This window comes from Suncus etruscus, chromosome 4 (assembly GCF_024139225.1).
Source record: "Suncus etruscus isolate mSunEtr1 chromosome 4, mSunEtr1.pri.cur, whole genome shotgun sequence".
Lineage (NCBI taxonomy): Eukaryota > Metazoa > Chordata > Mammalia > Eulipotyphla > Soricidae > Suncus > Suncus etruscus.
In genome coordinates, this window is record NC_064851.1 from 155261225 (window position 1) to 155276972 (window position 15748).

The window sequence follows — 15748 nt, forward strand, 5'->3', positions numbered from 1 at the left end:
AAAAATAAATGACACAATTATGTCTACCACAAAGAAAACATTCATCAGAACTGTCCCTTCCTCTTCAGCAACATCCTGAAGATTAGAAATCTTGGGGCAAAGAATGAGAGCAATGTGGAAAAGGTTCCCCTGCCATTTCTTTATGCATTCATGGTTTTGCTGTAAGAAACCCTGCCTACAATGATCTTTTTCTGCCCTCAGTCTAGGTAAAGACAAAGACACTGGAGTGCAAATGTATAGCCTGCCTTGTCTCTAGGTCAACCACTCCTTCCCTCAAATAAAGAGTTGGCCTCTTCCCCCTCTGTTGCTGCTTCTCTTGTGTCTCCTGTGGGCTTTTTCAATTTCCAAAATCCTCATTGACAGAAAGTTTGGGTTCCAAAGATTTGCTTAGAAATCATTTACCTATACCTCAAACATTTTTTTCTAAAGCTCTAAATTTATAATAATGATGAAATAATGATGAGTTCTTAGGGCAACATCTAAAGCTCATTTACTTTAAAAAATAAACACTATGGAAATCACATGACTAGACTTCAACTACTTTCTATGCACCAGCACAATTTTACTTCCGTTTGGGCTGCCAAGAGCTTCCTGCACTACCAGGAATCAGAAGTCATCCCTTTCCCCATCAGGCTCTTAAAGTTGCCTGTGATAGAAGAGGTGAGGTTTCCTTGATGCTTAGCCATTCTTAAAGATGCCATATGTTGATGTCTTAAGATGGCAGGGCCTATAAACTTTGGGAGAGAAAAGGATGGAATTTAGTGATGTTTGTGAAGGCAAGAGGCTACAAAGATCCTGGCCTTCTGCTAACTTTTTCCTGGCTTTATTATTCAAATCTTAGTCCCAAACTATCTTTTCTTTTTTTCTTTTTACAAACTCTCAAATAAGTCTGCATTTTGCCCCACTGACATCATTACTATCAATTAAGGAACTGCAAAGCAATGTAACTAGTTTCTCCACCCAACTGATGAAGTTGTAGGTACCTAAATGTACTTGCATATTGTAGGTAAGTAGGTGGGAATACTCACATACTTCAGAGTATGTAGTTTGGTAATTTGTACCAAAACATCTTACAATATGGCTAAGATGGTTTCTGTCTCCCAATATCGGTTAACCTCTTCCCAAAAAAATATTTTCCCTCTACTCATAACTAACTAGAAGAAATATTCCCTTTCTAGCCTATGAAAACATATGACTAAGTTTTGGGAAAGGAGATAGGGAAATAGAATGCAATCAGTTCTAGTAATTTTCCTTAGGAAACACCTTGCATTACCATTTATGCCTTTGTTCTGCACATCCCATCTACTGCTTGTATCCTAGGGAGATATTTAAAGATTAATAAAGATAGATGAAATGAAGACAAAACCAGTGGGGCCCGACCATGAGAAATTGTGAGTGCTGCCTGTGTGTGTCTGTCTCCTGTCCTGTCGGCTGAACCTCTTAGGAGTGGGCCAAAAAGAGGCTCCAGCAGAGCACGGTCACTCCGCTTTGCTAGGCGGCCATGTGCTCTTTCTAAGGAAAAAACGCCATTGAAACAAGAAGAAAAAATCACACTAAGAACTGTGCTGGATTACTGAAGCCCAGCATTTCTCCCCAGACTGTCTTCTCTGCAGTAAGCTCAGGCCCAAGATTTGATCCTGTGTGAGGCTTCATCCATGGAGGATACCCCTTCCTTGGAGGCAAGTCAACCCACCCTTAAAGGGTGGAGCCAGAGGAGCGTGTCTGGGTATATCATTTAGTCAATGAATACTCCACAACACGTAGAAAAACCCACAATACAAATGTGACAATGGGGAAACAATGCAGGCCAGCATCAGACATAGAGAATGAAGATGACAGTTCTGATGACCAGAAAACGACCAACCAACTAATCAATCTGCTCAAAGAACTCAAAGAAACCATGGATCAAGTTGAACAGAGCAATAATAAGAACCAAGAAAATATAAAGATAGAAATCACAAAAATCCAAACTTAAATAACAGGTCAAAAAACAGGCCTGAAAAACTCAGTAAACTAATTGAATGACAAAATGGATAAGCTCTACACCAGGGTAACAGAAGCTGAAAATAGACTTGGTGCTGTGGAAGATGAGATAAATAACAACTCCATACAGCAAGAGAGATTGGGGAAAAAATTAAAGCAAATGAAAAGACAATGGAAAAATTAGTCAAAGAATGAGAACAGATGAAAATAGAAGTTTATGATAAGCTCAACAGAAACAACTTAAGAATCATTGGAGTCCCAGAAACCGAGGAAGAAAATTTCCCAGAAGAAACAATGGTCAAGAACATCATTAAAGAGAAACTTCCAGAGCTAAAGAATATATGCAATCAAATCCTGCATGCCCAAAGAGTACCAACCAAAAGAGACCCCAGAAAAAATACCCCAAGACATATCCTAGTCACAATGACGATTTCCACAGATAGAGACAGAATTCTGAAAACAGCAAGATCAAAAAGGTAAATTACATTCAAGGGAACATCCTTGAGATTTACAGCAGACCTGTCACCAGAAATACTCAAGGCCAGAAAACAGTGGTGGGACATAGTGACAAAACTCAATGAAATGAATGCTTCACCTAGAATACTGTACCCAGCAAAACATTCCGGTTTGATGGAAGAATACATGGTTTCACAGACAAAATACAGCTCAGAAATTTTACAGACTCAAAACCAATCTTAAGAGAAAAACTGAAAGACCTAACTTAAGACAAGACTGACCAAAAGACACACCAAATTTCGATATTAAGATGGCATTGAATCCCAGGACAATTCTTTCTCTCAATGTCAATGGACTAAATGCACCAGTCAAGAGACACAGAGTGGCTAAATGGATCAAAAAACTCAATCTAACCTTCTGCTGCCTACAAGAAACGCACCTGAATAGTCAGAACAAACACAGAGTCAAAATAAAAGGCTGGAGGAAAATTGTCCAAGCAAACAACACCCACAAAAAAGCTGGATTGGCCATACTAATATCAGATAATGCAAACTTTATACTCAGGAAGGTTGTAAGGGACAAAGATGGACATTTTATATTAATCAAGGGGTATGTAGAGCAGGAAGAAATAACTCTTCTAAACATATATGCACCAAACGAGGGTCCAGCAAAATATTTAACATAATTCTTGACAAATCTGAAAAATAATATCAATAACAGCACAATAATTGTGGGGGACCTCGACACGGCTTTGTCAACACTGGATAGGTCAACCAGACTGAAACCCTACAAGAAGATACTAGACCTAAGAAGAGAAAAGGAAGAAAGAGGCCTAGTGGATATATATAGGACACTCCATCCTCAGAAACCTGGATACATATTCTTCTCCAATGTACATGGGACATTCTCCAGGATAGACTACATGCTGGCACATAAAACATACCTCCATAATATCAAGAGGATAGAAATCTTGCAGACTACCTTCGCTGACCACAAGGCTCTGAAACTATATGTGAATTCTAAAGGGACACAGAAGAAAAACTTTAACGCCTAGAAGTTAAACACCTCATACTGAATAACCAGTGGGTCTGAGATGACATCAAAGAAGAAATCAAAACTTTCCTGGAAACAAATGATAATAAAGGCACAAATTATCAGAACTTATGGGACACAGCAAAATCAGTACTGAGAGGAAAATTTATAGCTTTGCAAGCACACATCAGGAAGGAAGAAGGGGCCTGCCTGAGTAGCTTAATGACTCAGCTCATAGAACTAGAAAGTGCTCAACAAAAGGATCCCAAAATAGGAAGACAGACTATTGATAAAATTAAAATGGTAATCAAATGTCTGCCCAAAAACAAAAGCCCAGGCCCAGATGGATTCACTAATTAATTCTTTCAAACTTTCCAAGAGGAACTACTACCAATCCTGGAAAGACTCTTTTATGAAATTGAAAAAACAGAAACACTTCCAAATAGCTTTTATGAAGCCAACATCACCTTGATACCTAAACCAGACAGAGATTCTATGAAGAAAAGAAAATTATAGACCAGTATCGCTGATAAATGCAGATGCAAAGATCCACAACAAAATCCTGGCAATAGGATTCAATGCCTCATTAAGAAGATAATCCACTACGATCAAGTAGGTTTCATCCCAGGAATGCAAGGATAGTTTAACATTCGTAAATCTATCAACAGATACACAACATCAACAAGAAAAATAAAAATCACATGATCTTATGAATAGATGCAGAGAAAGCATTTGATAAGGTCCAAAACCCATTCTTGATCAAAACTCTCAGCAAGATAGGAATAGAAGGAACCTTTCTCAATATAGTTAAGGCCATCTACCACAAGCCAGTGGCAAATACTATCCTCAATGGAGAAAAACTAAAAGCCTTCCCTCTAAATTCTGGCACAAGACAAGGCTGTCCTCTCTCACCACTCCTATTCAACATAGTACTGGAAGTACTCGCTATAGCGATTAGGCAAGAAAAAGATATCAAGGGAATCTAGATAGGAAAGGAAGAAGTCAAGCTCTCATTGTTTGCAGAGGACATGAAACTCTACTTAGAAAACCCTAAAGACTCTACCAAAAAGCTTCTAGAAACTATAGACTCATATAGCAAGGTGGCAAAATTAACACACAAAAATCAATGGCCTTTCTATACACCAGTAATACTAAGGAAAAAATGGACATTAAGAAAACAACCCCATTCACATTAGTGCCACACAAACTCAAATATCTTGGAATCAACTTAACTAAAAATGTGAAGGACCTATACAAAGAAAACTATAAAACTTTGCTTCAAGAAATGAGAGGACACATGGAAATGGAAGCACATACCCTGCTCATGGATTGGCAGGATTAACATCATTAAAATGGCAATACTCCCCAAAGCATTATACAAATTTAATGCGATCCCTCTAAAGATACCCATGACATTCTTCAAAGAAGTGGATCAGGCACTTTTGAAATTCATTTGGAACAATAAACACCCTCGAATAGCTAAAGCGATCATTGGGAAAAAGAATATGGGAGGAATTACATTTCCCAACTTTAAACTTTACTACAAAGCAATAGTTATCAAAACAGCATGGTATTGGAATAAAGACAGGCCCTCAGATCAGTGGAATAGGCTTGACTACTCAGAGAATGTTCCCCAGACATACAATCACCTAATTTTTGATAAAGGAGCAAGAAATCCTAAATGGAGCAAAGAAAGCCTCTTCAACAAGTGGTGTTGGCACAGCTGGCTATCCACTTGCAAAAAATTGAACTTAGACCCCCAGCTAACATCATGTACGAAGGTTAAATCCAAATGGATTAAAGACCTCGATCTCAGACCCGAAACCATAGATATATAGAACAACACGTAGGCAAAACATTCCAGGACATTGAGATTACAGGCATATTCAAGGAGGAAACTGCACTCTTCAAGCAAGTGAAAGCAGAGATTAACAGATGGGGATATATTAAGCTGAGAAGTTTCTTCACCTCAAAGGAAATAGCGCCCAGGATACAAGTGCCACCCACTGAGTGTGGAAAAACTATTCACCCAATGCCAATCAGATAAGGGGCTAATCTCAAAAATATATAGGGCACTGACAGAACTTTCCAAGAAAAAAAAAAAACATCTAATCCCATCAACAAATGGGGAGAAAAAATGGACAAACACTTTGATAAAGAAGATAAACAAATGGCCAAAAGACACATGAAAAAATGCTCCACATCCCTACTCATCAGGGAGATGGAAATCAAAACAACTATGAGGTACCACCTCGCACCCCAGAGATTGGCGCACATCACAAAGAATGAGAACAAGCAGTGTTTTTGGGGATGTGGAGAGAAAGGAACTCTTTTCCACTGCTAGTTCAACCTTTATGGAAAGCGATATGGAGATTCCTCCAAAAACTGGAAATCGAGCTCCCATACGATCCAGCTATACCACTCCTAGGAATATACCCTAGGAACACAAAAATACAATACAAAAATCCCTTCCTTACACCTATATTTATCACAGCACTAGTTACCATAGCAAGACTCTGGAAACAACCAAGATGCCCTTCAACAGACGAATGGCTAAAGAAACTGTGGTACATATACACAATGGAATTTTACACAGCTATCAGGAGAAATGAAGTCATGAAATTTTCCTATACATGGATATACATGGAATCTATTATGCTGAGTGAAATAAGTGAGAGAGAGAGAGAGAGAGAGAGAGAGAGAGAGAGAGAGAGAGAGAGAGACGCAGAATGGTCTCACTCATCTATGGGTTTTAAGAAAAATGAAAGACTTTCTTGCAATAATAATTTTCAGACACAAAAGAGAAAAGAGCTGGAAGTTCTAGCTCACCTCATGAATTTCAGCACAAAGAATGATGTGTTTAGTTAGAGAAATAACTGCATTCTGAACTGTCCTAATAATTAGAATGTATGAAGGAAATGGAAAGCCTGTCTAGAGTACAGGCTGGGGTTGGGTGGGGAGGAGAGAGATTTGGGACATTGGTGATGGGAACGTTGCACTGTTGATGGGTGTTGTTCTTTACATGACTCAAACCCAAACACAATCATATATGTAATTAAGGTGTTTAAATAAAAAATATATTAATAAAAAATGAAGACAAAACTACGTGTTGATATGGAGGAACAGAAAGGTAGAAATTGTCTTGGTCCTTATGGGTTTATTCTCCTATAAATTCTAAAGTGAACAATTTACTTATTTAAGAACATAAAATAATGCACTAGAATATTATATATCCTTTACAAAATTCTGGGTCAGAAAGACAAAATTTATTTGAATGCAGTTAACCCTTGTTCAATCAATCCCTGGTACCACACAAGTGTCAGAAATAAACTCTGATTACTGCAGGGTATGACTCCCCAGAAAATGAACAAAGAAAAGATGCATGATCGTAAAATATATTATGAAGAAGCTCCTAGGCTAGGCCTTGGCCTAGGATTTGTACAAAAACCAAGATCTCTAATTCCAGAGGTCTAATTTTGACAACTGGGACTGGGCAGCACTTCTGGAACTATGCTGAAAGACTGGCTCTGTCCTAGATTCTGAACAATAAAAAAGACCAGTACTTACAGAAGACTGATTACAACAACAGTGATGGAACAGAACTCCCAGAACCATAAAGAAAAACTCTCTCCTGTCCTTCACCCTATCACCTGCGTAAACAACAAGACTCCAACTACAGAGGTGGGATGTCATCACCAACATGTGAGTGGAAAGTTTCCTGGAACCATAAAAAGACCTGGGGGTGTGTAAATGAGTGAGCATGGAGCCTGTAGTTGTTCCCATGGCAGTATGCTTCAAGGGCGGTGAAACCCTGTATCTGTTAGGCCAAGGGAATTCCCGCTGTAATTTCCCCCAATATTTACTGTGCCTATGCAAAGAAGAACAAGAACAAGAAGAGGAGGAGGAAGAGAAGAAGAAGAGGAGGAGGAGAAGGAGAAGGAGAAGAAGAAAAAGAAGAAGAGGAAAAGGATGAAGAAGAACAAGAACAAGAAGAGGAGGAGGAGGAGGAGAAGATGAAGAAGAATAGGAGGAGGAGAAGAGGAAAAGGAGAAGAAAAGAAAAAAGAGGAAGATGATGAAGAAGAACAAGAAGAAGAGGAGGAGAAGATGAAGAAGAAGAGGAGGAGGAGAAGGAGAAGGAAAAGAAGAGGAAGAGGAAGAAGAAAAGAAAAGAAGAGGAAGAAGAAGAGGAAGAGGAAGAAGAAGTAGAAAAGAAAAGAGGAAGAGGAAGAAGAGGAAGAGGAAGAGGAAGAAGAAGAAGAAGAAGAAGAAGAAGAAGAAGAAGAAGAAGAAGAAGAAGAAGAAGAAGAAGAAGAAGAAGAGATAACCTTTTTTTTTTTTAAGAAGTAGCTGGTCTGGTGGGGGGGGGTTGTTTGTTTTGTGTTTTTTCCCCATAGCTGACAGTTTTGGCTTTTGGTTTATTTTTGTTTATTCTTTTTGTAATTTTGATATTGCCTTATTGTTTTTTGTTTCTGCTTTTTTCTTTACTACCATTTCTTCTTTTTCACCTTCCTTCTTCTAAATGGATATTTATAACACCTAGACGGATTCCTACTAGTTTTTCTCTTTTTCATATGCCTTTTTTTCCCTCCCCCTATGGTACCAAGACTAGACAGTCAAATGCTCATTTGGTGGAAATAAAAACTGATCAAACATGAATACCAATTCCAAAGTCAATGACAACAGAATCAATACCAATCTACAACAAGTTGTACATGGGGGGAACAGTTGCACTAGCATTATGGGGGTAAAGGAGGGAGATGTGGGATGCATGCTGGGAACAGGGGTTGAGGGAGGACAACACTGGTGGTGGGAATGCCCCTCATTCATTGTCACTATGTATCTCAAATATTACTATGAAAGATTAGTAATTCACTTTGACCACAATAAAAAATAAAAAAAAAGTAAAAATTGGGGCTGGAGAGATAGCACAGCGATAGGGCGTTTGCTTGGCATGTGGAAGGATGGTGGTTCAAATCCTGACATCCTATATGGTCCCCTGAGCCTGCTGGGGGCTATTTCTGAGCATAGAGCTAGGAGTAGCCCCTGAGCGCTGCTGAGTATGACCCAAAACAAACAAACAAAAAGTAAAAATAACAAGATGTCACAATTTTTTGTTGTTTGTTTCTAGGACACACCCGGTGATGTTCAGGGGTTACTCCTGGCTATGCGCTCAGAAATCGTCCCTGGCTTGGGGGACCATATGGGACACAGAGGGATCGAATCTCGGTTTATCCTAGGCTAGCGTGGGCAAGGCAGACAGATGTCATAATTATTTTATTAGAGGATAACTATCTTTTACCTTGTAAAGACTGAATTTGGTTAATAAATATGTATTAGAATCAATGTTTATTATTTTAATTTTCATAAGATATTAATAATCATTAAAATAGTGTGCTCTGATAGAATAGAAGTCAGTCTTTTAATTTATTTTTAAATAGTTGTAGAATAACATATCAAAATATGTTAAAATTAAATTAATACGGGGCCGGGCGGTGGCGCTAGAGGTAAGGTGCCTGCCTTGCCTGCGCTAGCCTAGGATGGACCGCGGTTCGATCCCCCGGCGTCCCATATGGTCCCCCCAAGCCAGGAGCGACTTCTGAGCACATAGCCAGGAGTAACCCCTGAGCGTCACCGGGTGTGGCCCAAAAACCAAAAAAAAAATTAAATTAATACATTAAAAATGAATAAATATTATAATAAATTAATAATAAATAATAAAATATAATAAATTTATTTAAATATTTAAGAGAACTTAAGGGCTCATCTTTGAACTACATAGCCAATATATATTACTATGTTAGTGTAAAATATGGATTACTTAAAATTAAAATAAAATTTATTAATTATATAAATTACATTTTTAAAACTTGATAGGTTTTAATTTATAAAACATTAGTCAAAATTCCTTTAACATTTTTATAAGATTTATAAATGTAGTATCCTTTAGCTGAATTTAGCTTACAAAATATCTAAGTTTTAGATTTATAATTTCAGTAAATAAAAAATTTTAGGACTAGTAACTATTGGAGAAATTAGGAAAAGTCCACTTATAATTGTAGATTATAAAAAATATTAAATATCTGCATATAAATGTAACCAAAGAGGTTACATTTTTCCAGGTTTACCTGGAAAAAAATTGAAGGAAATTTCATGTTGACTAGAGAAGAAATATTGTTAAAATGACCGTATTATTCAAAGTAATATATAGATCAATATAATCTTTATGAAAATTGTAATGGTATTTATTCACAGAAACAAAACAATAAATCTATTATTTTCATGGAAGACCCTGAATAGCAAAAGCAATTTGGGAAATAAGATTTCAGTTAGAGGTTTCAGAGTTTCTGACTTTGTACACAGTTATTTTACATTTTATTTCCATAAAAAGAAACTCAAGGCCTGAGAAGTAGCTTAACAGGGAAAGCAGGCTGAGCATATATCGCCAAGCAATACCAGAAGTACCAAGCACAGAAGCAGAAGTAGCCCCAGAGCAGCCGCAGGGTCTGGCCCAAAACAAATAACAAAACTACAAATTAAAAAAATACATATAAAGGGAATAAAACAAATATCACAAAGATAAACACATGCACATATGGCCAATTAGTTTATGATAAAGAAATCCTGAATATACAACAGGAAAAGGACAGTTTAATCAATAAATGATGCTGAGAAAGTTACAAAGCTACTTGCACAAGACAGTGAAACCAAATTTCTGTACATATACAAAATATTAACTTGAAATGTTTTAAAGATTTTAACGTAAGACCCAAAACACAAAGATTCTAGAAGAATATATATGGTAAAAATTTTATGTTGTTCTTGACAATGGCTTTGGCATCAAAGTAAAGGTAACATAGAAAAAAAATTAACACATAGAATTATATCAAGCTGAAAATCCACTATATAGCAAGAAAACTATTATTAGATAGAAATGATGAATGATAACTCTGAACAAGAACTGGGTGCTAAAAGGAGATAAAGTGGCCCCTCAATATCATTAGTATCAGGAAAATAAATAATTCAACCCAGAATGAGATACCACCTCAGACATGTTAGAATGGCTTATTTAAAAAATAATACAAAACCAGCAAGGGTAGGCAAGGTTATAAAAAAAAAAAGGAAATCCATGTGCACTTAAATGGTAGTATAAATTAGTACAATCAGTATAATTTATATGGTTTTAAAATAGAATTATAAATTAATTCATAAATCCCACTTTTAATATTTATCTGAAAGGAACAAAAACCTAACTTAAAATACAAATACACTGTGATAGTCATTACAGCATTATTTACAATAAAGAAGACATGGAAACAATCTAATGTTCATCCATAGATAAATTGAAAATGAACAAGTTGTAAATAAAGTTATGCATTATTTAATAAGGGGAAGCATATTCTGATAATTGTGTAAATAAAACAGCATAATAATATAAATCTAAAACTTTTATAGTCTACTCATCTAGTCTATCTGAGACATAGCCTATTAAGACCAATGTTGTAAAGATGGTATACTGTTGATAGAAACATCTTTAAATGATACATAATTGTTTACCATGAAGTATTATTCAGTTATAAAAAAAAAAAGAAGCCTCTGCTATTTGTGACAGCATCAAGGAATCTCAAGGGTATTTTATGCTAAGTGAAATAAGTCAGAGAAAGACAAACAGCCAATAGCCAAATTTATATGAGCTCACACCTAGAATCTACAATAAAACACTAAAAACCCAAAGCATAAATACACAGAACAAACAGGGAGACTTTTTTAATTTTTGCCACACCCAGTATTGCTAAGGGCTAACTCCTGGCTCTATATTCAAGTTTGATTCCTGGCAGTGCTCAGGGAACCATATGGAATGTCAGGGATTGAACTCAGTTGAGTTCTATCAGCAAAGAAAATGCCTTAAGTTATTGTGCATTGCTCTGGCTCCAAAAGCTATAAGACAGAATACAAGCATGAGAAGAGCAGTTAAAATGGCTAATGTGTGTCAGAAAGTCTACAAGGTATATGACTGTGGTGCCTTCTGTTGTCTAGATTTTTCTCAAGACAACCCCAAGAACAAGAATGTTCAAAAGTGTAGTTGTTTTATTATTACCCTATAAAATAAAGTGGAGAGAGAAAAAATACTCTTAAAAGAGACCAAATAGCTCCTAGAAGTGTCTGAAAGAGGAGATAGCATGCTGATTAAATAAATTAACATATATGAAAAGTATTTCTATCTCCAGGGTTTTAATAAGTCAAGAAGACTTAGAAAAAAGGAAAGTCTGGGCCAGAATAAGTAAGGCCTTGTATGTGGACTGGCCAGGTTAGAACCCTAGCACCACATATGACCAGGAGTGGTCATTGCGCCAGAAACAAGTCTTAAGCACACTGAGTGAGCCCCATAAACAACAACAACAACAAAAAAAATCAAAGTGAGAAATAAAGAAAATTTAAAGGCAAATTCTAGCACTTCAAGGGATATCATGAACCCAAAAAAGGTGAGATAAAGAAAAATTTTCAGCCACTGTAGTGCTAGTGAATTTGCTCAGGTTTCTCAGGTGGATTGGAATATTGCATAGAGAGTGTTTGGGCTATGGAATAGAGGGACCATGACACCCTCTTTAAGTGATCTAACTGACCACATTCCCCACACCAACTTGCCAGTAAAAACTACCTTCCAACATAGCATGCTTTTAAGAGCAGAAGATAAAGCTAGAAATTAGCGCGTGCGCGCGCGCACACACACACACACACACACACACACACACACACACACACACACACACACACACCTGTTCTAACTCAGTTAAACTTGGTGAATTAGCTTAGCTTTAGATTTAATTCCTATAATTTGGGGGGCTCTTAGGAATGAATTTGATGAGAATAATCCTCTCAGTGTACTGAAAAATTGGCCTTGCTAGATTGAAATTTGGCAAGAGCACCAAGAAAATTCCAGGTTATCGGTACAGACAAGTAGGCCTGCTATTTTCACCTCTATGTGCATTGAATTTCTTTAAGATTTTCTCGCCAGCCTATGTCACAAACAAATTTCATTATTAAACTATAAGTTATTTGATTACAAGCATGCATTTTTCTTATTCAGCTTCTTTCTCCATCAGCACATGCAAATAAAGAAAAACTAGCAAAGGGAAAATGGCATAGAGTACAAGCAAAAATTGCAATCTGATGGACTGCTGGTGCAATTGCAAACAAACCAACTGTCTTGTAAATGTGTATGCTTCTCACCCCAAAATTCTGCTTATAGAAATTTATCCTTACCTATTAACTAAGGATATTTAATAAAAGTTTGGTGTTGAGCCAAAGCATTGAAAGAAAGTTGCCTTAAACTCTCTTTTAAAGTATTCTATACATAGTAATAAGAAATTTTAATTACACCTATCTAGAACTTTCAGAAATGTATGATAAAATATCAAACTTGTCTCAAAATATCCCAGAATGAATGGGTGAGCTGAAAAGAAGAGGTGAGAGAGAAAATGGTGTGACCCAGACTTAGAGTCATTCTTATTTTGACAGTTTCTGGCCTTTGAATAAATTGCACCAGATTATGTGCCAAGGAAAAGAACATGCTGGCTTCTTGGAATTTGACTCGGGACTCCAGTCAGCTGCTGCTGGAAAATAATTCTGTTCTCTTCTGTGACCTAATAATGACTCTCAGACCAATTTCCAAAGAGACATTATTGGAGAACTGTGATTAACATTGCTACATCTGGCTTTGAATCATCTTTCTACAACATCTGTTTTCTCCTCAAGCAACATTTGCTTGGAATTTTTCAATGGGTCAGAGGGACAGAGTTAATACTTCCCTAATTACACCGGTCAAGAAAAGAGCTGAGATGGACAAATCACTATCTCCCACTTTCCCAGGTCTCCATCACAGCCGTCAGTAACAAATGAAAACCATCATTGGGAGAAATAAATGAACCTCAAAGGGATAAAAATCTTACTTACGAACACACATCTCCCGGCTTTCATAAAATCCAGGACAACACTGGGATTTGCGCCTATACATAGTTTTTTCCCCATGTCGATATGCTGTCCGATAACTGATTCTAGAAAGACAAATTCCATTGTTACTTCTTTTGACTTGTAACTGATTAGTGATCAAGTTGTAAGTTAATACAAAACAGAAAATAAATCAATAAAGATATAAAAAGTAAAGAATTACTCTGGAGCTCCAGGGCTTTCCCTGGGCCACATGCCTGGGCAAGCTAGCAAGGTGGGTTCCTGGGAGGAGCTAATGGGGTACCCTAGGCTTTCCCCACTCCCAAGCCGGCTCCAGAGGGAGGCTTAGGGTGTGGGCTTAGAACTTCCAGGCTTGGGAAGGATCTCCTTCCTTCCTAGGAGCCAGGAGTCTCGGCCAGCATTGGGTTTCGGCAGACCTCCGTTGTGCCAAAGGCCTTTTTTACACTTGGAGGTGCTTAACTGGGGGTGGAAGATAGTTGCTCGGCTGTACTCAGGCAGTCACTGGTAATTTCATACCAGTCTACATGTTCTAAACCGCGTGTGTATCTCTCTCTCTCTTTGTCTTATTTCACTCAGCATAAAAGTTTCCATGTCCATCCAGGTATAGAAAAATTTCATGACTTCATTTTCCTGACAGCTGCATAATATGCCATTGTGTATATTTTTTGGCTCATACCCAGCAGTGATCAGGGGTTACTCCTGATGCTCAGGATCACTTCTGTAAGGCTTGGGGCAGGAGTGTTCAACTTGGGCCAGCCATATACAAGGCAAGTGCCCTATCCACAATGCTATCACTCTGACCCCTCCTTAGCCAGGTAATATTAAATTAATATTTATGTCTTAGTATTAATGTTAAAGTCCTGTTAAGAAAGACTTACATAAGGAAATTGAATATTAAAGGCTAGTTTAGGTAGAGTGGTCAAGAAATGAGTCTGAAAAAATTGACACTGAGAACAATATTCTTCAATGAAGCCCAGAGTGGCAAGTGCCACATCTGACCCATGACACACACACTCCTAGAAGTATTCTATATATAAAATTATATCAAGATATCTTTCAATAGTAACATCAATATGTAATACATTTTGTCTGTTCTGTTTTCACATTGAGAGAATTGCTCTATTTTACTTAACTTGTTAGCTAAGTTGAGTCAGATGTTCTAGTACAATTATATATTAGGATATGAGTTTCTCATATTTAGTGATGTTCATTTTTTTGGGGGGGCCACACCTGTTTGACGCTCAGGGGTTACTCCTGGCTATGCACTCAGAAATTGCCCCTGGCTTGGGGGGACCATATGGTACGCCGGGGGATCGAACTACTGTCTTTCTTTGGCTAGCGCTTGCAAGGCAGACACCTTACCTCTAGCGCCACCTTCCCGGCCCTGTGATGTTCATTTTTAAGATCCCTATTTTATGCCAAATAAAATGGGTGATTTGTTACTAACCAAAATGATAAGTAATTGGGACTTTTTTTCCTGTAAGTTCTTTATAGGCACAACCATTCTGCTTTCTCTATCTCCTATAATTAGAAAATAAAGTATTCACTAATGATTGCTCCTTCTCAAGTATGGTAGACCTCTATTTTAGATTTCATTTCCAGCTAGTCAAACTCATTAAATATACCTAAATTTCCATTACCTGTGTCTTGTGCACTTAAACCAGTTTAGAATGTCAGTGCAGCTGGTGTAGTAGATTTGATCAAAGGGATGTGGGTATGACTCTTGCACTGTCACTGAGTAGCTGAAGAAAAGAAGGAAAATCAGAAATTAGTACATAAAATTCTACCTTTATAACCTATGTACAAAAACTTACTGGACTAAAATATCTTCCTCTGAAATTCCCATCTTTTAACAGGATATCTATCGTTAAATAAATTTTTGGAATTATAACCACTCCTAGTGATATACCCTAGGAACTCAAAAATGCAATATAAAAAATCCCTTCTCACACCTATATTCATTGCAGTGCTATTTACAATAGTCAAACTCTGGAAACAACCAAGATACCCTTCAACAAATGAATGGCTAATTGTGGTACATATACATAATGGAATATTATGCAACTGTCAGGAGAGATGAAGTCATGAAAATTTCCTATATATGGAAGTACATGAAATCTATTATGCTGAGTGAAACAAGTCAGAGGGGGGAGAGAAACACACAGAATAGTCTCACTCATCTATGGGTTTTAAGAAAAATAAAAGACATTTTAAAATAATTCCCAGAGATGAGGGCCAGAAGGACCAGCTCATGATATGAAGCACACCACAAAGAGTGGTGAGTGCAGTTAGAGAAATAACTACACTGA

General features: G+C 37.2%; 1 protein-coding gene across 1 annotated transcript in view; it reads right to left on the reverse strand.

The window, feature by feature from the left end:
* Nucleotides 1–15748, reverse strand: part of MEGF10 (multiple EGF like domains 10) — a 171642-nt gene that overhangs the window by 107382 nt on the left and 48512 nt on the right. Inside the window, exons 3-4 of the mRNA XM_049771802.1 lie at nucleotides 15080–15181; nucleotides 13425–13525 (exon numbers count right to left, since the gene is read on the reverse strand). Coding sequence (XP_049627759.1) covers nucleotides 13425–13525; nucleotides 15080–15181 — 203 coding nt within the window. The remainder of the gene's footprint in view (nucleotides 1–13424; nucleotides 13526–15079; nucleotides 15182–15748) is intronic.